The sequence below is a fragment of the Accipiter gentilis genome, chromosome 18 (genome assembly GCF_929443795.1).
Source record: "Accipiter gentilis chromosome 18, bAccGen1.1, whole genome shotgun sequence".
Classification (NCBI taxonomy): Eukaryota; Metazoa; Chordata; class Aves; order Accipitriformes; family Accipitridae; genus Astur; species Astur gentilis.
The window spans coordinates 26541391-26564894 of record NC_064897.1 but is presented as its reverse complement, the minus strand read 5'-3'; the positions used below and the strand labels follow the sequence as shown (position 1 = coordinate 26564894).

The 23504-nt window shown below is 51.9% G+C and overlaps 1 protein-coding gene across 3 annotated transcripts in view; it reads left to right on the top strand.

Annotated features, from left to right (window-relative positions):
* The window catches only part of CACNG2 (calcium voltage-gated channel auxiliary subunit gamma 2), a 69168-nt gene extending 48355 nt beyond the window's left edge, over positions 1-20813 (top strand). For all 3 annotated transcript variants that reach the window (XM_049822104.1, XM_049822105.1, XM_049822103.1), the window contains 3 exons: positions 15872-15955; positions 19636-19776; positions 20233-20813. In XM_049822104.1, the coding sequence (XP_049678061.1) occupies positions 15872-15955; positions 19636-19776; positions 20233-20768 (761 nt within the window). In that variant the 3' untranslated portion in view covers positions 20769-20813. The remainder of the gene's footprint in view (positions 1-15871; positions 15956-19635; positions 19777-20232) is intronic.
* Positions 20814-23504: the final 2691 nt, after the last annotated feature.

Genomic DNA, 23504 nt, shown 5'->3' with positions numbered 1-23504 from the left:
GAATTTCAGAGATGGGAGATGGGGCTTCTCCCGGGAGGGATCCACAGGAACAGGAATGTTTCTTGCTCGTGCCAGCAGTTCTGTCCTGCAGAAACTACCCTTGGTAGGACACGATCTAGGGAAGCTGCAATAAACAACAGAGACAGTGGTATTAGCATAGAATCATCGAATGGTTTGTGTTGGAGGGGACCTTAAAGATCGTCTAGTTCCATCCCCCGTGCCACGGGCAGGGACACCTTCCGCTAGACCAGGTTGCTCAAAGATTGATCTCCTTGGGAACCTGCAGAGTCTGGAAAATGCTCAGCTCCTGGGATTATCCCCTCGGTCGCCTTTTCGGGAGGTCCTGAGGTTGGAGGCGATCCCACTGCTTTCTTCTCTGTAGAAATGCTCCGCACCCTACAACCTCTGGGCCAGGATGGGAGACCCTCGGTGTCCTGTTGTTCTGCTGCTGCGATGGCACCCATCCCACCGCCCGCAGACAGCCCTTTCCCTGCGACTGCCTCCCCTGACAAATTAACACTCCTGATGGGTGGCTGATTGATTAGGCAAAAGCAATACAGAGACAATGCTTTACCAAGCTATTTAGACCAGATCACGAAAGCACAAACCCACTCAATTCTCAGAGCCAGAGAGGCCCAGCAGGACTATCGGGGAGGCTTAATACTCACACTAAAACACCCAGCGTGCAGCAGCTACATTATCTTTTCCTTACCTGCTGTTCCACTTGTGTCACTCTTTCTCCTCGAATGCCCATGCCGACTCCCAGCCTCCTTCTGCATCAAAGTTCAGTTCCTCATTTCATCTTCAAGGCCTCACGTGGCTCTGTCGGAGCTCGCTCCCTCCTTCCTCTCCCACCCTACTCAGTGCTTACTCAGCACATCTCCCCCTCCCCAGCCCCCCTCCGCCTCCCCGCAGCCATGACTCTGCTCCTCCTCCTCTCCTTTCGCCGCACAACCTTATTCACCTCCCTCGTGCCTGCCCTCAGGACTCATTTACTGCAGCTAGTCTTCCCGCGTTAATGACTTCCACTTCTCCTACGCCCTTGGCAAGCTTTGCCCCTTCTGACTATTAACGTTGTTTACTATATTACGTCTTTAGAATGAGGAATGATTCAGAGATACCCAGCCAAAGCCAGGAGCAAACAAGACATGAACATGCCATAGCTCAGCTTGTGACCTTTCTCAGGCACTTCCTTCCCTCATTCCAGCCTGCACGTCTCAGACCTAATCTCATCCCTACTGGTTTCCCGCTGACCTCACCAGAAGCAGGAGCCAGGCCTTGTTGTTGCTGCCTAACGGCTGCCGAGAGCCTCTCCTGAAGAGCTGAGCATCCTCGCTTGCTAGTGCCCCAAATCCTGGGGGGGGCAAGGTCCTGCCTTTTTAGCTGCTAGTAAAACGCCGTGTACACACGATGGCATGTGGAAATACATAATAACGCTTAACGCTACGAGCAGACAGCATTAGCAGGGAAAGGCTTTCCCCTCCCACTCACCCTTTGTCTATCTGTTTCTTTCCCGTTGTCAAAATTTAGCATCCTCCACTGAGAGACTCAGTTTTGCTCTGATGCTTGGAATGCATCCAGTCCCAGCTCGCTCGCTTTCCCTGCCAGTCTCCACAGGTATTCGGTACACAGGGCTTCCAGCTAGTCAAGAAATGCTCTCTCTTCTCCACCCCGCAGGGGGAATCTCCGAGTGCCGGGGTTGTTACAGGATCCCGGTGGTTAGGCAAAGTCATTCATTCTTGCTGTGATGTATTAACCACCACTGCTCCGCCGCACACCATGAAGTGCGCTACAGCAAGAGACGAGCCCTTCAGTAGGAATGGAGGGCAGCCCTGAAGAGGCATTTACACAACGCATGTGTTATGTCAGGTCACAGAGGAAGCGAGAGGAAAACCTGCACGGTTTTGGTTCTAGCTTGGCCAAAACTCATTCTGGTGCTCACTAAAAGTGGCTCCAGGAGAGACGGTTTGGACCAGAAACTAACGCATAGTCTGAATTTCACGTTTGAGGTTGACACGACTCTAAAGTTGGCTTGGCTAAACCAAGACCACAGCCTTCCAAGGCTGTGCCGATCAAGAGGGCGTAGAGGACGAGGTCTTGGTGCACAATGTATCTCAGAGGTCGGTTTTGAAGAAACAGACTGATAGACTGAGATGTGGCAACGGCGGGTAGAGTTAAGTGGACAAGTGGTCCCCAAGGAACAGCTGGCCAGCTGTGCCTTCAGCAGCCACAGCTGTCCCAGCAGGACCCAAAGAGAAGATGCAAACATATGCTAAGTAAGGTGCATGGTAGCTGACGTGAAGTCAGGTAGGTGCAGAGACCAGGCTGGAAAAATACAGAGAACTATTTTCCTGTCCCACAAAACTCTGAAATTACAAAGCTTCCAGTTCTACATCGGGGTGGGACAAAAATGGGTTTTAAAGGCTTTCTTTTAGACCACAACCATGAGTTAGATGCACTGAAATTGTCAGGAAGCCAAGAGTTCAGGTATTCACCTTATTCAAATGGGATTCAGGTGATCAGGTCAAAGTCTTTGTATCCCTCTGGGGAAATTTTCATTGAAAAACTCTGACCAACTTCAAAGGAGAAAGATTTTCAGCAGTGGCTGTAGCATGGGCAAAAAAAGGATTTACTCACGGAGAGACAAACACACAGTGAGACTGAAATGCTGCCGTTCTTTGATCACGGCACATTTCCTGACTGGCAACTCCAGTTCAAAGGTAAGATAATGAGGTTAAGATCTAAGATGCAGCACAACAGTTGTTGTTGCTTCACAGTCTGCTGTAAATTAGAAACTAGCAGTAAACTAGAAACTGAGGAAGGGGCTGGAATTTCAGACTGGTGATTTCAGTGAAAAACTGGTAATTTTTTCCAAGGAAAAGTGGGCTAATCTGGAAGGAGTTTGGGGTTTGGCAGTCTTTAGGAGACAAGTTCTTGGTTTACAGACTTTGAAGCAGGGAAGTTTCAGTTCTGAGACCTACGTTACTCCGTGTCTGGGGTAGGTGGGGAGATTTGGTATAAGAAGGTCTGATGGGCTTGTCTCCAGGTAATACAATCCTGGCCACAGAAGGTGGCTTGCTACCTGTCTTGGACATGATTCAAAACCCTGAAACGGCCTTTCAGGTTTCTAACTGAGTGTAACTGGACCAGATGACATTAGAAATAATATTCCCGAGTCTAGTATTGTGAGTAAATTTTATCCCATTATGAATAGCCTCCTCCCCAGGACGCAAGAGTAATGTTATGTGTAGAGTAGCTCAAAACGCTTCAGAGATTAGCCCTAGCACATAGCTCACACCTACAGACTCTTCCGTAATAAATTAGCGTGCTCAATGGATGAAAAAATATTGGTGCAGCAGCACGGCTTGCAGTCAAGCTTCAAAGGGGTTATTATGACTGAGCAGCAGTACCTGCTCCCCTGCCTGCCTTCTCTGGCTGTGCCACAGGTAGTTTCACACTCCTCCTTTGCAGCCTCCCCTTCAACCTCCCCTTTCGAAATCATCCTTCCCTCGCTGACCTCCGCTCACCTTTCTCGCAGGCACCGTCCCTAAATCTAGCGCACTTTTCCCCTCCACGGTCTTCTTTTTAAAAGCCGGCATAAACTAACAGGATACACAAGTACCCACAACCATAAATGTCTCATGATCCTGTGCTGCTATAAACCTCCCTCTTCCAAACACCCTGCTGGCACTGTTTGCTTGTTAAATAAGCCCAGTGCTGTGCTTAAGTCTAACTTTTGTTGTAAGCACTTCAGGAGAGGGCCAAGTCACTTTGTTTCCTTGTAAATCACTGGGGTACCTGCAACCCAGAGGAAATAACAATAATAAAATTATTAATGTGCTAATCGCAGCCTCTAAAAGCTAACACCACTTGCAAGGCTTGGTATTTGTTTCTTGCTCAGCTGCATAGAAAGGGGCCTAAAATCAAATCTGTGCAATATCTACTTTAACACCCAATGTTTGATATGGATTATGAATAAAGCAGCAAGTTGGAACAGCAGCAGCTCGTCTGGAGACATTGAGAGCCACAGCGTAGCTGTGCTAATGCAATTTGATCAGACTCACGTGGGCCAGCTACCCTGTTTGGCCCTGTGGGATATAGACTGTGTTTACCAACACTTTCTGAACTGCAGCGACCCAAGGGAAAAATAAGCATGACGTTCGTTTTGTGTGTAACAAAGCAAACTCTGTGTCCTGGCTCTTTTAGCACAGAGCGCACTGCTTTCCTACAGCTTTCACAGACCAGTCTGGTTGTTACTCCGGATTTTTGCCCTGCCAGCAATTGCACCAAAATAATCCCAGGGAAGCATGAGCCTAAAATTGTTCGGGAGGTGTACACACAACCCGCACGCCTCTTCAAATCCCGAATCCCAGCATAGCTGGGAAATGCAAGAAGGGGCTTGCTGTACATCAGGTCAGCCCTCCACTCTTCCCACCCTGTCTTCCCTCCGGTTTCTTATTCTTTATTGCTTTAGGAGCGTTTGGGAGGCTTTGGATCGTTTTCTGAGCGAGGTCCAGGACAGGAGTGCATTTACCGGGGGTGAGCATCCTAAAGAGGGTCGGCACGCCCCCCCGTTCCCCCATCCCAGGGTGCTCCCCGAAGCACAGCGCTGGGTAGCCCTGACCCAACTGGGAAGCTGCTCCGGGTTGGGCTTCTCCCGAAACACCAGTGCTGCAGGGCGAGACGTGGCGACTGCTAGAGGAAATTGCAAAATTAGCAAGTCCTGACCTCTTCCTCGGGGTTTTCATTTTCTGATTGTGGGTGGTGCATTTCAAGGCAGAAAAGGGCACAGGGCAGAAAAGCTCCGCGAGTGCGTGGCCCTGCACGTTGCAGCTCAGCCCGAAGCGCTGCAGTCAGCAGGGCTTTCTGCCAAGGAAATCCTATGCCGAGTTCCCTCCTGGCCATCTCTGGTGGGCTGCCTGAAGGGACAGCAAAAATCTCAGCACGCTGTCTGAACGGAGTAAGGGATAACCAATATTCCCTGCCTGGGTAAAGCCGCCTCCGCTCTCCGAGGGCAAGCGTGTGCGAGCTCAGTGAGCACGTAATGGCTGCCATGCTTGTCTGCGGAGCCACTGCGTTGGGGGATCTTTCTCAGTGTTGCATGAAGGGCTTTGGGTTCCCTGGGGTATAAAAAGTGCTAGAGAAAACCCAGCCCTTCCCTTGTTCCATTTCCTGGCCGAAAATAAACTTCACACTCTTCTGCTGGGCTGCAATAGCCAAAACCGGTGGTACATCCCCAGTGGAGCCACTCACCCCGACTCAGGCGACCATGGTCGGACCCCCAGTTTTCACTCAGAGATTATTAAAGAAAGCAAGCGGAGCCTACCTGCCCAGTCCTTTTCCGAGGGGCAGGGAGAGCAATGAGATGAAAGGCCCTGAAGACCACCAGGGCAGAGTTGCAGTTTTCCCATGGGAAGCAAGCTGAGGAATTCCCACGCCTTGCTATTCCCCAAAATTGCTACTGCTGGCTGTCAATTACGTTACAGATTTGACAAGTCCTACTGCCGGCTGACGATGTTGTGTGGGAGAACACAGGAGACTTGCTGAGACTGCCAAATCGCTAAACACGTGCGAAGGGGGTCTCTCCCTTCCTCCGTGTGTCTGAGCCTTGGAGAAGAAGGGGGAGGAGAGCTTAAGTGGCGCAGAAGAGGGAGGATGGATTGAAAACTGCCTCTGTCATTGACTTGCTCCATTCTTTGGATTATTTCCCTGAGGTTCTCAGTTATTTTTATTATTAATAACTAATAATAATTTTTATATAGCGCTTTGCATCCTGAAGGACCCTAAAGCACACCACATAATTCATAAGCTAATTACCAGCTGTGAGCCTAATTCCTCTCTTGGTTGTGACCATAGCTGCTGAAGGAGCAGCTCAGAGTCACACTAGATTTACACCAGTTTAACTGAGGACAGCGTCTCCCTATAGATCCGGCTGGGTATGTCAGAGACAAATGCAGTGTGGAGTTGGAGATGAAAGATTTGAATTGCCTTTTCTCCTCCTTCGTAATTTAAAAATGACTAAGGAAATTGCACTCCAAAAGCCTTGTGAACACGGCGTTACAACTGCAAGATTCAAGATTAGGAGTTTGGGAATACTCAAGCCCAAGTTCCCACCTGAGTAGGAGCTCAGCCTGCCTCTGAACCGAGGCACTGCACAGCTCGTGGCTGTGTCCCAGGCTGCGCAGGCCACTTTTTCACGGTGTAAGGAGGGCTGGGTTTCCCTCTTTTCTTGCCTGGTAAATCCGTGCCTGTGTGCAGTAACTTCCAATCACCCCTAGAGTTATAGTCTCAGCACTGACCCAAAACGTGACCTACTGTACAAGGTGAGCCTGGCTCTGTCTTCTGATGCATGCTCATAGATCAGCAACACCCTTATATCTGAGAAGAAAAATGCAACCCAATAAGATGAGCTGAAATTTTCTGGCTCATGGATTTCCTCTGTGTACTTCTGGGGAGAGACTAACCCACCTGAATTCTGGGTCTTAGAGTTCAAGTTCAAGATAGTTCAGTCCTTATGCCCTCATCCAGCTAGGATGTTGTTTACATGCTCTAATTTCTGAGAGTTTGATGGTGTAACCCTATATGCAAAACCTGTCCTAGTTACAATATTGTTGCCATGATAGGGAAAAAAAAAAAAAAAAAGAGAGAATCAACAGCTCTTAAATACTCCCTTCATCCCATCTACCCCTTTCTCTCCAAGCTTACATCAGTATCTCCCTTCCTCTGACATCTGGATGTGCAGCCGTGGATTGGGATTGCCTGTGATAGCTATGGAGCATCTCCTCTCCTCCCACACCTTATGCACATCATTTTTCTCTCACTGCAGATAATTGCATCACCCTTCCCGTCACCCGGCTCACAGTTGTAGTGTCACATTTGACTCGTTACACACACACACAAATGTTCTCGCTACAAATTGCCAGATTTGTTTTTTTTAAATCCTCTGTAATATCTTGATTTCTTTCACTCGCCCTTTCTGTTTTGCTTGGACTTCTCCCCATGTCCTGATCAACTTCTGCCTTCACTTTTCCATCCTCCACCCCAGCAGCTCCAGTACTTAAGTTGTGCTCCTGGAGTTTAAAACCCAACATCATGCTACAACATCCGACCACAACTATTTACAAACCCTTTTCTCAATTCTTTTTCCAGTTCCGAGCTCATTTAAAGACCAGTTCTGCCTCTTCTTGCAAGGCAAAGGCAATAGCTTTTACTGACTGAGCTGATACACCTTGAAAACTATGCAACAGGGCTCATATGCCAGAAAGTTCATGTTTTTCTTACCTGGAGTGACACTAGTCACTCTAACAATTGTAAAATAGTTTCTAACCTCTCTGCTGAAGAAGCAGAGGTATTGTCAATGCTTTACACATTCACTGAATCACACAGGAAAATATCAGTTAGAAAAATTATTTCATTGACATATACATGAAATCATAACATGCATTTGTTATATATGTATATATAAAACTATTTTCAATTCCAGAATGCCAGCACAGACGGGAAATGTGAGAAATACAACATTAGGAGGAGCAAAGTTACCCACAGCTTTAGATGATTTAGATGAGCCTAACACATTTTTGTGTTTAGTGCTATATTCAGAAGAAATTCAATTCAGGTTTGATTCTGGCAAAGTCTAGAAAATAGAGGCAATGGTTTACCAGGGGAGGTGTTTGTACTGGATGTATGCAAAAAGGATTTTTTGAATTATTTTTATTATTGCTTTGTTGAGGTTTTTCATTTATAACTTGGACTGATCTCTAGCAGTCCCTGAAAACCAGCCACCCACAATGTTTCAGCTTGTAAAGCTCAAACGTGCCGGATTTGTGTTTGCACCAAAACGCGTTCAAGAGCCTTTGCCCAATTTTCCCAGCCAATCTCACTCTCTGCCTGTGACAAAGCACGGGAAATTTCGAGCCGCAGCGGGGATATTTTTGAAAGTTACAACCCTGTAAAAAGAAGGTGTTTATAAATGGAAATCTTCATATAATCTTAATAATAGGTTTTGCTACCACTGCATCTCCACCCACGTACAAGGAATAGCTATAGCCAGCTCTGAAGGCAGAGTCTACCGGCGACTTAGCAGCACGCCGCAGCGTTACGGAGCGGGGTGGGAAGGCGAGGAGCCTGCCACCCCCAAGGAAAAATGCAAAGCGATTCAAGGCTGAGAAGCAGGCACAGGGTCCGGCCGTCACGCAGCGCGATTCCCCCCTCCGCCGCCGCAGCCGCGGCACCGGGCAGGCGGAACGCTGCGGGGGAACCGGGTGGGAAACGCCGGGACGTGATGGGGATCTTCACGGCGGGGACCCAAGCCGCCTCCGGTGGCACACGTGGTGTCTTCTGCTGTCGTTAGGGCCCTCTCCTTCGCTGGGTGACCGTCAGGGAGGGCTGCAGGGAGCAAGCGAGGAGGAAAAGCTGAAAAAAAAAGGCAGAAGAGGAGCCTGGTGTGGACTTGGATGGGACTTCTCTCCCCCGGTGCTCGGTGGCCGGTCGCTCTACCTCTCTCCTGCCACCTTGTCATCTCCTCCTCAGTGCTACCCCAAACAGGCTTCTCCCACTTTCTTCTCCCCTGCCCATCTATGTCTGCGTTTCTTTTTCTATTTATTAACCACCTCCTGACTCAACTCACCTCTCCAGAATTGGTATTGTCAGGCCATTTTACTGCTGTTGCCTTGGTCATTGCTAATGCGCTGCGATATAGCCCTTCATTTGTGCTCGTCAAGGCAGCAACGGTCTGTAAGGCAGTGTTTGTACCATTTTTACTGCAGTAAACTCCCTTTATCATCCGGTCCTTGGCAACAGCTGTAGTAAACATGATTATTAATAATAAGGTGAGGAGAGCTGGTATAATGGTTCTACCTTGTAGGCAGGGGGAATATTCTTTCATAACTATAAGATCAGTTTCTATTTTGCATCAGTTCTTTTACAGGCTTCTTCACCACAATATCTGAATGATTTCCAGTGGCACATTAAGTGATGGGGCTTGATATCAGTCACATGCGGTTTGTTCTTTTATCCTCTCCCCAGGGAGAGAATTATGTATGCAACATACTGGTTATGTTGCTAGGGTTTTGTTTGGTTTTTTTAACATATGCACTGCTGCATGTTTATGTTGGAGAACACCACATCAAAGCAGGTGCCTTGCATTTGGACAGGAAGGTGGCGAGATTTCTGATGGTCCTTTGTTCCCATCCGATCCCTGCTATTGTCCCAGGCTTATCCCCGCAGACCCCACTGAGTTTCACCTCGTAGTGGAAAGTTCCTCTGTCCCTAAGGAGAGCTGTGGACTTCTCGGTCTTAAAATTACCCGCCTGAGGCAAAAGGTATTGCCGGTAGCAGAGCATTCCCTGCCGCTGTGCAGCTTCAGAGCTGCTAGAGCAGCACCTGCTCAAGCCCCAAAATGACCAACCCTTGTGGCACAGTGGCTATGTTTGCTGGTATAACCCTACACCCTGTCACCAAGGCCTTTAAATGCGTACCGAGGCACGTGAAAAGATGGCCTCATTTTTGTAAGGTGCTATCCATGGAGAGATTCCCCAAGAGGGATACTGAGCACTTCTGAAAATCCAGCCTTTCTTCTGGGCATGTCAGCACATGTGGGTAAGAGCAGATGCCCGCGAGCACTGTCTGTGCTCCCTGCCACTGTGCTCTTCATCAGCTCCAAATTCCCCAAAACGATGAGTGCACTCAAGTGCTTCATTCTCGGAAGGGTGGAGAGCAATCAAAATGCCTTTAAAGGGTTTTTCTTGTGCTCCTCTTGGCGCTTCATGAAACCTCAGCCCTTCCTCTCGAAGTCGTGTCAGGTTGGGCATTAGCAACTCAGTGTTACTAGTGTCATTTTTTGACAGGGACAGCAGACCTCCTCTCCCAGTTTGGAGACCCTTTCCAATACGTGTAAGAAAGATACGCTAACAGTTTGCCATGTAGCTATGGAATTTGTCTTCCCAGCTCAGAGGCTGGCTCTGAGCCCCACTTCACCACCTGGTACCAAACGGACTCTGCTCAGAAACAGGGTCCTGGAGCAGAAAGAAATGTTTGTATTTGTGTCTGACTACCTGCCCTTTGTGCGCCGTTTCTTGCATTTCTTTCATGGGTAGATAGCAAATATTAGTTTAATCTGCAAGGAAGATGACTTCTAAGGCAGGAATCACAAGTGTGATTTTGGGAGAGCTTTCATGTGCACGCAGCCTTCATGTTTATCTGGGAGCGGGTCATATCAAAGATGAGCACGTTACGTCTGAACTGGAAGGTGGGGAGAATCATCTGGCCCAAATGATCCAGTGTGTGATCATTTTCATATTTTTAATATAAATATCCTCAGGCTTTTTCCCTGAGGCAGGCAAATACCACTATTCCCATTTTGAGTGAAAGAAGAGGGGGGTTAAGTGACTTGCCTAAAATGATAGAGGGAGCGGGTGGTGGAAAGCGGTACTGAAACCTTGGCCAACACCAAGCCATCTTTCTGAGCTTTTAGAGACCACAGCTATATCCAGCCCCCTTTATTTATTTCCCTAGAAGCCACCATGCCAAAACCTCTTCTAAATTAGAGAGTGAGACTGAAGGAAAGCTTTCAGTGGATTGCTTTTTTCCATAAATGGAAATATCACAAATCATTCTGGGAAAACAGGTCTTTCTGTTCTCGTCCCTCTTTGTCTGCTTCTCTCCTTTTGGACGTCTTTTCCTCTGCCTCTGGCTCCCAGTTTTCAGATGTACAGTCCTGACCATTTAAAAGTGTTCCTACCCTGCAGGAAGGGAGTAGCTTTTCATTCTTTGGAACTTACTATTTTGCGATGGATTGCACTCTGCAGGCAAGCGAGACTTCTGAAAAGAGACAGGGCTGCACAAAGCCGCACAAAAATAAACCGTATCACCAACAATACCAAGCCAGGTTCTCATCAGGGGTAAAACTCGGTCTGACTCTCACTGCAGCAGAGCTGATGGCTGCCAGCTGTCCTGGATAGACAGCATGTACCCAAACGATGACCTGGCCACGTTGGAGGAGGTCTCTCTGGGGGCTGAACGTGCAATTAACGTTGATTTTCATGCGTCTTAGACATTCAGTCCCTCTTGGCAGTATGGCAGGTTGTCTCTGCTCTTAATGCGCCAGCTGGGCAACTTCTGTCCTGGTCCAGGCGCTGAGCAGGGTGCCTGTTGCACCAATCCTAGCTCCTCCAGACTGCATTTTCCAAAGCTTGGGCAGGCGACAAGCAAAAGATGGGGAATCTCATCTAAGAACTCCCAGTAATACCCAGGGGACCTGGGGGGCTGCTCAGAGATTTTCCATGGACTGGGGCACCCCCAGCCTTTCTGTCCTGAGATGAGCCAGAGCTCCTCCCCACCTCCTTCCCAGCCTGCGCATCCCGAAGCGGGATGCTCGAAGGATGCCAACACCAATACGCCAGAGAGGGGGAGGTGGCTGCGATGAATGAGAGAGACTGAGAAACAGGAGGAAGATCTGGTGGGTGAGCACGAGGAAGAGGATGAGGGGAGAGCCCGAACTGCGCTGGGAGAGCTGCAGGGAGGAGGTGGAAGCGTCTGGCTGAAGTTTCTCAGAGATGCAGGAGAAGCCAGAGAGCTCAACACCTGCCTGTTTCAGGGTTCGCAGCATGAAGTAGCTCAAGTTGGGAAGAATGAGAAGGGCAAAGGGACACAAGTACAGAGGACACACATTGCTCTTACTCCCTTCAGGGGCTCTCAGAGCCCTACACGCCCTCCCAAATAATGATTTGCTCTTGCTCAGGCATTCAGGGCTATTAACTAGAGGGTGGCACACGGCTTTTCCCTCCCTGGCTCCCCAAGCCACACGTGCAGCACAGAAAAAGGATGTTGTGTCCATCCCTCCTCTCCCCGCGTGTGGCCGCGGCTTTTCCACCAGCACAGGTGCCGGGGAGGCTGCTGCACCGTCTCAGCAGACGTCTGTCAGAGAATCGCCGAGTGACCTTGGCGCAAGAAGTGACATCGAGGCCTTCCCCTCACCGAGCGGGCGCCTGAACCGCCGCCATCCGTCGCTCACCTCCTCCGTGTGCTTGCTCAGCCGCTGGCGCCGGCGCACCCACGCCGTGCCCTCTTTAACACGTCCCCGTACGGCACGAGGCAGAGGAGTGCCGTCACCCCCGCTTTACAGGGTGGGACTCTGAGGCAGGGAGAAGAAGTGGTTTTAACAGCACGCCTGTGGCAGAGCAAAAACCGACTCTCGTTCTCCTATATTCCCAGTTAGCGCGTTAATGACCTAAATTCTGCATCCTTTCCCCATCCGTTGCCCAGAGGAGCTAGGAGGCATTGGAGGAGAGGGTGCGGTAGCACAAGAAGAATAGTCAGCATCCAGCGTCACGGCGGTCTGTGCTCAGCACAGGCAACGCAGGGGCTACGGTGGGACCAGCACTGCCCACCCTGCTCTCACGAACGCCGAGCAGGGTTGAGCCAGGGAGGAGGATCAGCCTGGCGCAACGTATCAGCCTGCGGTGAAGGGCAGCTCCTCAATACCACAGCATTTTAAGCAAGCCAAGGCTGGCCACCCCAGTGGCCAAGCACCCTGCTGAGTCAGATCAATGCCTTTTGGAGACTCAGCACCAGGAACAGATTTGCAAAGAGCCTGCATGTCCCCTCACCCTGTCTAAGTGGCTGAACCTCTAACTAGCTTTCCCACACAAGTCCATGTAGACGACACCCTGGACAAGATGCGGCATCTTTCCCAAGCAGCTTGATTCTTCACGTAGGAATTAATCAGGCTGAAATACCGCAAGAAACGAAGCAGGGGAGAGGGAGAGGGAGCAGGGAAAGAAAGGATGGCACAGAGTCAGGGGGGGTCCAGTTGCAGTGCCTCTTCCCTCCCTGGCTGATTCCAACTGGGGGGCTTTGGCTGCGCTCCGGCAGCCTCACCTGGGGGGTACACGCAGGCTGTGCCTCCTTCCCCAGCGTGTACGGGCAGGAGGCACTCAGCGTTCGGGATCTGCTGGGCAAGGAGCAGAAATCTGGGGCTGGAGAGCAGCAGCGTTCACATGCACCGTTGTCATGGTTTAACCCCAGCCGGCAACTCAGCCCCACGCAGCCGCTCGCTCACTTCCCGCCAGTGGGATGAGGGAGAGAATGGGAAGAGTAAAAGTGAGAAAACTCGTGGACTGAGATAAAAACAGTTTAATAGGTAAAGCAAAAGCCACGCACGCAAGCAAAGCAAAACAAGGAATTCATTCCCCACTTCCCATGGGCAGGCAGGTGTTCGGCCATCTCCAGGAAAGCTGGGCTCCATCACGCGTAATGGTGACTTGGGAAGACAAATGCCATCACTCCGAACATACTGCCTTCCTTTTCCTTCCCCCAGCTTTATATGCTGGGCATGACATCCTATGGTCTGGAATATCCCTCGGGTCAGTTGGGATCAGCTGTCCCGGCTGTGTCCCCTCCCAACTCCTTGTGCCCCCCCAGCCTGCTCGCTGGTGGGGTGGGCTGAGGAGCAGAAAAGCCCTTGGCTCTGCGTAAGCACTGCTCAGCACTACCGAAAGCATCTCGGCATTATCAACAGTTTTCACAGCACAAATCCAACACAGAGCCCCATACTAGCTACTATGAAGAAAAATTAACTCTATCCCCACCAAAACCAGCACAACTGTACAGCAGTGACCGCAGCCAAAGGTGGTGAGCTGCTCGTCTGCTGTGGGCAGATGGCCCCAGGCAGTCAGGGACAAGCAAGGGAAAGGAGCCCCTTCATGCTGTATCTGCCTTCCTCACAGGTATTTAAGTGGGCAAGTAGCAGGGTGGGACTGTGGCAAGGGAATTTGCTTGGTTATGAGGCTTTCCTTCCAGAAAAGCCATGACTGAGAAGCAGATGCTTCTTGAACGAGGTAATTGGATTGGGGATGGGTGATTAATAACCTCCTTTCCTAAACCACAGTTTCAGTGCGGGAATAACACTTCAGAGGTACATGGAGAGGCTTTGTTTCTGCTTTTTTCTCCTATTGCTTACCTCCTACATACACACACACTCCTCTCTGCTGTCTCTAGCTTCTTCATGGAAGCTCTTTGAACTAGTAGTTAACGGTGATAGGTATCTCAGAAGCATCAGACACAAGCCCACTGGATGCAGAAGGAGCTGAGCTTGGGGGCTGACCTAGAGGAACCCACCTACCTGCCTTCTATAGCTCTTTGCTCAGCACTGCCTCCCAAAGCATCCCAAACCTTGATCCAGCAAGGCTTGGCCCCGAGAAGAAACTCAGGGCTTGAGCTTGGTCCTTCTTCCAGCTATTCCCAAATACCTGAAAGATCATTGGAATTCATCTGGAATAAACCTTCCAAGACATGACTTGGGGACTTGACATGGTCTCTGCAGGTCTCAGCCTGGGTAGGGTTGGCCTGGAAGAGCTCTGGGTTCCTCACAAGCAACCCTTCCCAGAGGCAACAACCACAAGTGTGGTGGCTTCATTGTCCCCTCAACCCGTGCACCCAGTTGCTCCAGTGGCAGGGCCAGGGCGGCAGGTGGCTTTCCCGGGTTGCCGCAGCATTTGTCACTCTCCAGACTCAGGCCCCAAACACTTCTGCTGATGGGTCAGTCAGCATCAGCCACTTTGGTGGCTGATGTCTGGTGAGGGGGCCCATGGGATCACCATGCCTATCCACACATGTCATGTGGACACTGCATTCCTCCTTTCTGGACAGATTGTGTCCATCAGTTCTGTGCTAATGGAGAGCCAGTGCAAGAGTCCAGAAGGAAATGTAAGGAAAGGTGGAAGAAAAAGTTTGGGGGAACTCCAGGAGGTATAATGGAATTGCCTGCCATATGGTCACCCCTGTACAAGCATGAACAACCTGATCCTTTGAGATACTAGTCAACCGGTGGTCATGATGATGACGTGGCTTGAAGATTACCTCTCTGGAGTGGTATTTCTGATTTCAAGAGGAGAGAGACATGAATGACAAAAATAAGAGCCTGGTAGACATCCTAGATGACAAAAGACTGAGAAGATGTCACTGGCCTCCTGCTGGGATAGCTTTGTTAGCCGTGGGGTGTGTGAAAAGGGTGCCCCATGACTAAAGCTAGCAGAAGGCCCTGTACATAAACCAGCTGGGCAAAACTGAGGGTGACCAGCCCAGCTTCCCTCACTTACGGTGGAAGATTTTTCTCCCCCAGTGCAAAGGGTGTTTTGCGGCTGAGCTGCATATGCACGCTTGCACCAAGCTTCTTGTAGCCTTAGTCTGTCAGAGGACACAAGAGGAGGCCTGATAAAGGTATGCAAAACCGAGCAGTCATACAGAGAAAGTAGATTAAGAGCTTTTGTTCTTCTCATACCGCAGCAGAACAATGGGATGTATCCTGCCCATGAAACGAATAGGCAGCAAACTCACAGCTGGGAGAAACAAACGCTTTTCCTCCCAAACCTGATCACCCCACCGGTGGTACACAGCACTGCCGGGATCCACCAAGGCCACGCCAGGTGAAACACAAACACCCACAGTTACGCCGGCCAATGCTGAGGGAAGGGACCCCAATCCTCTTGCTTCGCAGCGTGACCCAGTCTCCAGCTCCTCTTCCCATCCCACCTCCTCCGAAGCGGGCAGCGCTCTCCTGTCCATCTGCGGCAGGAATCGTGCCGGCCGGCCAAAGCCTCTGGTGCTCTCCAGCGTCGAGCGAGGGGTGCTGGGCTAGGTGGGCATCAGGCTGGATCCAGATGGCAAATCCCACGTTCCTCCGCAAATAAGAGGGAGATACGTGTGCGAGAGTGCGAGGGGAGTACGTGGGCATTTAATGGGCATCCATACAGGAGCGGGCGTGCTGCCTGGGAGGAAGGCAGGGCGGGCACAGAGGGCGATGCAGAGGGCAGCTGTTTCTGCGAGGCAGGATTTGGTGTTCTCATTTGTTCTTTTTTTTTCTCTTGTTCCCTAGGGAATTTTAAAGGTCTGTGTAAGCAAATCGATCACTTCCCTGAGGATGCAGATTATGAAGCCGATACAGCAGAATATTTCCTCCGTAAGTCCGCAGGCTCTTCTTGCAATGGCTTGTAGGTGCTAGCGTCGGGTGCCTTTTGCTTTCTGCAGGTAGGGTGGTGGAGAGGCTGGGACCCGTGAGGCTCAGCGGGCCGGAGGAGGTGACCCCAGAGCCTCACCACCCCCAAAAACGGCTCCACTCTCACCTCCCTGGGCTCTGCCCATGAGAGAGTGCAAGGTGTGAACTCATAGTAACAACCAGTGGCATTTTTCATTAACGGCAATTAATTAGGATATAAATCCAGAGGCTTCAAATCCATCAGAGAGCTGCTGAGTGGCCATAAGGTCAGGACTGCGCTGGCTGGGGCAGTGTGAGTGTGCGTGAGTGTGTGTGTGTCCTCCTAAAGCAGAGGAAGTTTGTATTTCCTTACCTGATACTCCAGTTGTATCAGATTTAAGACATTAGCCGGATGGTGTCCAAGGAGCGCCTATTTCTGTCTTCACCTTTCCCCAAACACCGCTTGCCTACAGAGGCTGCAGACCTGATCTTTGCTGGTTTTAGCGATTTTAGTGATGGGAATGGGAAGGAGGAATAAGGACAGTCAGAGCCCTTTGAAGAAAAGACCTGATGCTCACCCAGAGCCCCTTGGGGAGGTGCTGTACCCCAGGTACACGGCGTCTCCATAAAGAAACCTAACCTAAGCTCCGAGTCCAGCCTGGGACGTGCAGGTAAAGCTTGCACAGCTTCACACATGGGGACAGGGAAGGCAGCCTGGCCAGCAGGACAGATCCACATCATGTGTTGCCCTCCCTGATCGCAAGTCAGCATTTCCACCTGCCCCAGAAGCAGGAGCTTGCTCTTCCTTTGGCACAGCTGAACAGGGATCACTCCTCCTCTTAGGTCCCCACCTCGCTATCCTGCCCTCCCTTCACAAGCCCAACGCGTTTTGGCATCATGAGATCTTCTCCTTTCAGAAATCTGAGATAAGAGCTTTTGACCTCCCAAGGTTAAGCATCAGAGGTCTCCAAAGGCCGGGAGTCTTTCAGAATAGCTCCTTGTCATCTGGGCATGCTCCAAGCCAGATGTAGAGACCCAGCCCTGCAGCAGGGATGAGAGAGATAATTTAGGCTCTGTGAGGCTCATTTGTATGTGAAAAGAGGCAGATCTTATGCTGCTTCCTCTCGGTTTCTCAAACAGTTCTTCATCCACTGTAAATTGTAAATAACCCAGGGAGATTGCTTCTTTCAGATGCCTTTCTGCAGCATTGGTCTCTTAATCGCTGCGTGGCCCCTGAAGAGCAGAGCTGAAGACTGGGGTTTGATCCAGTTTGGCACAGCGACTGTGGAGGCTGCCTCTGAGGGCAAACCAGCTCTTGCAGAGTTGTTTGGGAGCGAGGAAGCTGCCTGCAGCGTCAGCTGCACTTCAGAAAGAAGAGTTGGAGGAAGGGGGCGAACATCTCAAGAAGGATGGGTCTGTTCCCTCAGAGGGAACAAGATCTGAAGACGACGACTGGCCCAACGTCAGGACCTGATGGTGTCCCCAGGGTAGCGCCCTTTTTAAGAAAGAACGAGGTTCAAAGAGGGATTTGGCAAGTCAGTAAAGGACTATTTGGGTCACTTCTGAGGGAAGTGGGATTTCTGCCGGCTTAGACCTAACTGGAGAGGGACCCCACTGAACAGCTTCTTCCCAGGATTTCTGCCAAACCGGAGTCCCTGGGCGCTCTGCATGGGTACTGGCAAGAACAGCTAGGAAGTTGTTTATTAGTATCAGACTAGGCAATTCCCACATTCAGGGGACCAGGACGATCATGGGGCAGTGTCCATGGCCTGGCTAGAAGGGCTTAGACTTTATTTCTGCCAGCCATCCACATAAGGTGCCTTAGGCTTTTCGAATCAAATGCCTGTTGTCAGAGAGGAAGCAGAAGCATCCCTGCATTTCTTTGCTAGAAGACACTTGAGTTAGAAAGTAGACAGATGATATGATATGAGGGAGCATCCAAACACCATCATGAGTCCCCTTCTCTTTAGACCAAAGGCTCCAGACCCAGGAAGGCTGGATGAGATTCTGCCCCTCTCTTGCTGGTGTGGTCCTCCTGAGGGACAGAAAGCGGGGGCTGAGGGAGGCTGCTGTCCTCCCCCATCACATAACGCCCGCAGCTCCCCATGTCAGCCAGCAACTTTGTGTTCTCCCAACAGATATCAATTTCGGAATTAAGACCCAGATAAAACTGATGTGCTCAGGGCCAAGCTGTGGGACTGACCGACCATCCCTCTAGAAACCCTCTGAACAGCGGATGTCTGCTCGATGTTTGCTTTCTGCCATTCAAGCTTCCCATTGTCAAATCCCACCTTGCTTTCCAGAAGCTATTAAGATGGTTATTATCACTATCCTGTTCCCTGAAACATAGCCAGGCAGAACTGGAAAGCAAGCAAGAGAGGTTTCGCCCTGCCTTTTGCACTCCCCACGCACAGGCAGTGGGCTAGGGCCCCCCTCAAAGAGCCGATTGCTTGTGCGTGGTAGGATCCCGATGCTGACAGGGTCTCTGCCTGCTTAGGAAAAAGTCCTGTGCTTGCTTCAGTAGGGTTCATTCTTACAGGCGAGGAGGGATTAGCTTTCATCCCCCCTTCCAGGTCTTTGCTCCACAAGCAGAATTGCACCAGCCCATCTGATACCTTTCTTTATCAAGCAAGGCTTCATTTCACACTTTAACAGCTTACTTTCTCTCGGGAAGGGAGGAAGGAAGGCCTTCCTAGTTAAAAAACGTGAATACTGGCAACATGAATTCAGGCAGATTGTTGGTACCCGCTGAACAGCCCACGAGCAGTGTGTGCGTGCGTGGGTGTACGTTTACACAGTCCTGGCCTTTTGCAGTGTGAATACAAGAGAGTCACCCCAGAAGCTTTGGGGTATGTTTTGCACGTGTGTATGAGCATATACGTGCATCTATACCCTTGCCCTCTGCTGGCTGAGCTCTTCCCGTATCGACCGATGGAGAGTGTGCGTGTGTGGGAGCTGGCACATCCGAACCCATCACTGCCCTCTGGAAGGAGCCCAGCCGTTTAATCACTAGGATAAGCCCCACGATTCTGCACGCAGGGCTGGGACTTTCGCTTCTCAGTCCTCGCTGCAGCCGCAGAGCAGTGCACAGCACCGGGAGCTCCTTCCCAGCCCTAAAAAAAAAAAAAAAAAAATAAATTCTCTCCTTGAGATGCTCATGCCCTTTCAGGAGGATTCGAGATTGAGCAGCTCCACGGGAAGCATTTGGGTTGCTGCTCTTTGAAGAGCAGGCTTGAGTGGCAGCACCCTGCAGGAGGAGAGACGGGATGGTGCTGGGGCTCCCCCTCCAGCCCATAGTCCCCCCAAAAGCAGAGGAAAAGACAGCGCGAGGGGGGACAGGCAGCACGGGCAGGCTCCCAGCTCAGCCACCAGCCCCACAGCCCCCACCAGCAGCAGTAGCCAGGACACAGTAGAGTTGCTTCGGACCGCTCTCTTTTTCTGACGCACTTTGTTTCTCTCTCCTTCCCTCCATCCCCCAACACCTTTATCCCTCCTCGAATTACTCCCCCCCGACACGTTGCCCTCCATCTCTGCCCTTCACCCCCACCCACGAAACGTGCTCGCTTCCCCCCGTCCCCTCGCCCCGGCACCTTTTCCGTGCCCTTTTTTTCCTCTCTCTCACACCTGCGCTGTTCTTTCTGCCCCTGTCCCTCTCTCCTCCGCAGGGGCTGTTAGAGCCTCTAGTATTTTCCCGATCCTGAGCGTGATTCTGCTTTTCATGGGTGGACTCTGCATTGCAGCCAGCGAGTTCTACAAAACCCGACACAACATCATCCTTAGTGCCGGCATCTTCTTCGTGTCTGCAGGTAAAGGGATGCAGAGGGCCTGATGCCCCGGAGATGGGCTCCGGGGCAGGGGGGTGGGGGGGGGGAACCTGCCCAGCTGGAGCATCCAGCAGGAGCATCCTGCTGCCTAGGCAGGAGCACGTATGTTTCCCAGCCTGGATGAGCCTTAATTGGGGTGAAAGCAGCCTCCCAAGGATGCCTCTCCACCCTGCCTGCTGCTTGGGAGCTGCTGGAGGGAGAGGGTTTCCCTACATCCAGGGACCAGCCAGGAGCGCAGTCCAGGGATGCAGCAGGCACGCGAGGAGGGTCTTGCCCCATTTCCCCAAGGAAAGCTGCCCACCGGGAGGGGATGGGTGGCTGGGGGACCTCCCGTCCCTAACTCCTGGGGGCAGGGGCCCAACCCCACGGCCCCCGCTGCTTCCATGGGTGACCCTCCTGACATCTCCCTCTCTCTCTCCTCCGCCGGCCGGCTGGCAGGTCTGAGTAATATAATTGGCATCATCGTATACATATCAGCCAATGCTGGAGACCCCTCCAAGAGTGACTCCAAGAAGAACAGCTACTCCTACGGCTGGTCCTTCTACTTTGGGGCCCTGTCCTTCATTATAGCTGAGATGGTGGGAGTGCTGGCCGTCCACATGTTCATAGACCGGCACAAACAGCTGCGCGCCAACGCTCGTGCCACGGACTACCTCCAGTCCTCCGCCATCACCCGCATCCCCAGCTATCGGTACCGCTATCAGAGACGCAGCCGCTCCAGCTCCCGCTCCACCGAGCCTTCACACTCCAGGGATGCCTCTCCCGTCGGGATCAAAGGGTTCAACACCCTCCCATCAACAGAGATCTCGATGTACACCCTGACCAGGGACCCGCTGAAGGCAACCACCACCCCCACCGCCACCTACAACTCCGACAGGGATAACAGTTTCCTCCAGGTTCACAACTGTATCCAGAAAGAGAACAAGGACTCTATCCACACCAACACAGCCAACCGCCGGACCACCCCGGTATGAAGCCGTCGCCAGGAGCTGAAAATGGGGCAGGAGCGGGCAGGAGGAGATGGGGTGGGCTGCGGGGTGGGGAGGGTGGAAGGGAGCAGGGGGCAGGAGGGGGGTGGGAAGGAGGAGGTGGAAGAGCCCCTTGGGGGGGTGGGAACCTTCCCAACGCAAAAAAAAAAAAAAAAAAAAAAAAATCCACAAAAAAAACAACAAAAACCAACAAAAAAAAAAACACAACAAAAAAAACAACCAACGAACAAGCAGATAAGCAGACAAACAAGCGAGCGAACAAAAAAAACAAACAAACAAACAAAAAGGAAACGCGAGGAAAGAGACGACAGTGAAAAAAATTGTTTAAAAAAAAAAAGAAAAAGAAAAAAGGAAAAAAAAGAAAAACTTTAAAACCGAGAGAAAGAGATTTAAAAAATAGAAATAAATTTAAAAGAAAATGCATGATTTCCCATGTACCATTATTTTAACATTTAATAAAAACAGACTTAAAAAAAAAATAAAAGGGAACCAAGAAATAACAAACGACAATAAATCAAGTGGGAGGAGGAGGAGGAGGAGGAGGAGGAGAAGGAAGAGGAGGAGGCAGCTCTTTGGATTTTGGGGGGTTTTATTATTTAATTTTACTGTTTGTTTCCCACTTACCTTTAACCCAGCATTGGCTCCTCAGGCGACAGGGGATGGGGGTTCAGGTGGCAGCCGCCTGGTGTCCCTGGGCCAGTTATGGAGGATCCTGGGGTGCCGGGGTCAACCGCGACCCGCTCCGTTCCCCCGGGATCCGTGGGGATCCGCTCTGTTCCCCTGGGATCTGTGGGGATCCGCTCCGTTCCCCCGGGATCTGTGGGGATCCGCTCGTCCCCTGCGGGTCCGTAGGGGATAAGAGTGACTCCTGTCCCTAGGGATTCCAGGAGCCGATGCTGAGTCACCCCTCTGCAGTGTCCCCGGGGGGGGGTCCCCACTTCCCTGGCCGTGGGGACCCTGGGGTTAACGGTGACAGTACAAAAAGCAGACACAGTAAATAAAGATACACACACACACACACACACACACAGAGACAAAAAAAAAGGACAAAAAAAGGTTTCTTAAAAAAAAAAGTGGCAATTTTTTTAATAAAACAACAGCTATAAATAAATGTAAATATAATAAGTGGATTTACTTGCAAGAAAAACAGACAGTATTTTTTTCTTTTCATTTTTGTTTTCTCCAGCTTTAAACTGTGAAAAAAAAAAAAAAAGAGAAAAGACAGCGGGGAGCGGGGTGGGAGGCGCAGGCAGAGGGTGGGGAGCTGACGGAGGGGAACGGGGGCTCCCATCCCTTCGGGATTCTGCTGCTGCGGCGGGAAGCGGCGGGGGGAACGCGGGAGGCCAAAGCCGAGGGCAGCGTGCCGATGGCGGGGAGGGCGGCACTCGTGCAGACACGCTCTCCTGTGAATGCTCCGGAGGCTCCCCAGGGCAGACGCGTGCCCCCCCCGGTCCCACAAATTTGCCTGCAATCCCCCTTAGGTCCTGCCAGCGGGGCTGCGGCCATGTCGGGGTACGGCGAGGCCCACCCAGCTGCCCCACAAAATGGCTCCTCGCCCACCCTGGCCATGGCCAAGCCCCCCCCGCCCCCGACCCAAAGCTGGCCGCCGGCTGCTCGGCCTCGACACACGAACCCCCTCCGGCCTCCATCCTGGGGAGACCCCCGCTCTGGGCCTGAGACCCCCCCACAAGTCGTGGCGGCCATGCCAGGGAGAGGCGCGAAGCCGTCGGGCATCTCCATGTCCGCTGGGTTTTACCCTCCTCCCCCACCTCGCTGGGGTCCCACGCCGGGACCCCTGGCCTGGCTGCAGCCCCCCTGCCTCCCTGCCATGCCTGGGGGGGTGGAAAACGGGGTACCGGGGGTGCCAGGAACCGCTTTTAATCCAGCTCCCCCTACAATGGCCGCCGTGGATACAAGCGGAAGGGGAGACAGCGGCAGGGGAGCGTGGAGGGGGGGACCCCACTATGACACCCCCATGAGCCGCCGCAAGGACGGGACCCCTTTTGGGGCTGCTCCCCAAAAGCAGCAGCACCCCGGGGGCAGGCGCGAGGCCGAGGGTTTGCAGGATGGGGCCGCCGAGCCCTTGGGCAGCTCAGACCCACTTTTTGACTGGTTGTTGGGTTTTTTTTTTTCCGTCCCCGTTCCCGCTGCTCCAGTTTTAGGAGCTGCGCAGTCCCCCGCTTCGCATCCCAGCGGGTTTTTCTTCTTAAAAGCAGCCTGATCCTCCCTGCAACCCCCCCGCCGCCACTGCTTTAACCCCCCTCCCCAGGTACAGGGCGGGGGGGGGGGGGCAGCCTTGGGAAGGGGGGGCCACCCCCAAAAAACGGCATCACAGGGCAAGAGGAGGATGCGAGCGGCTCGGCTGGGTGTCCAGACCCCCGCGTCACTGAAATCCCCTCCCGTGACCCCTCCAGCCCTTTAAAAAAGATTCACAGGGAACCATCCCCCCACTTTCCGATGCCCACCAACTTCCCCAAGGAATAAGTTAAAGCTGGTTTCCCGGACCCCGGCATCGAGGGAGAGCGGCGTTGGGGTTTCCATCCCCAGCCGCCCTCGCCCGTCCGACGCCGCGTGGAGCTGGGGAGCATTCACAGGGCCGAGCGTGCCCCCCCGGGGCCAGGTGGGAAAGGGGGAGAGCGCGTGCGGGAGGTGAGGGCTGGCGGGGAAATTTATTTTTTTTTTTTCCGAGGGTGTCGCTCATGTCCAGCTCAAACCAGTACG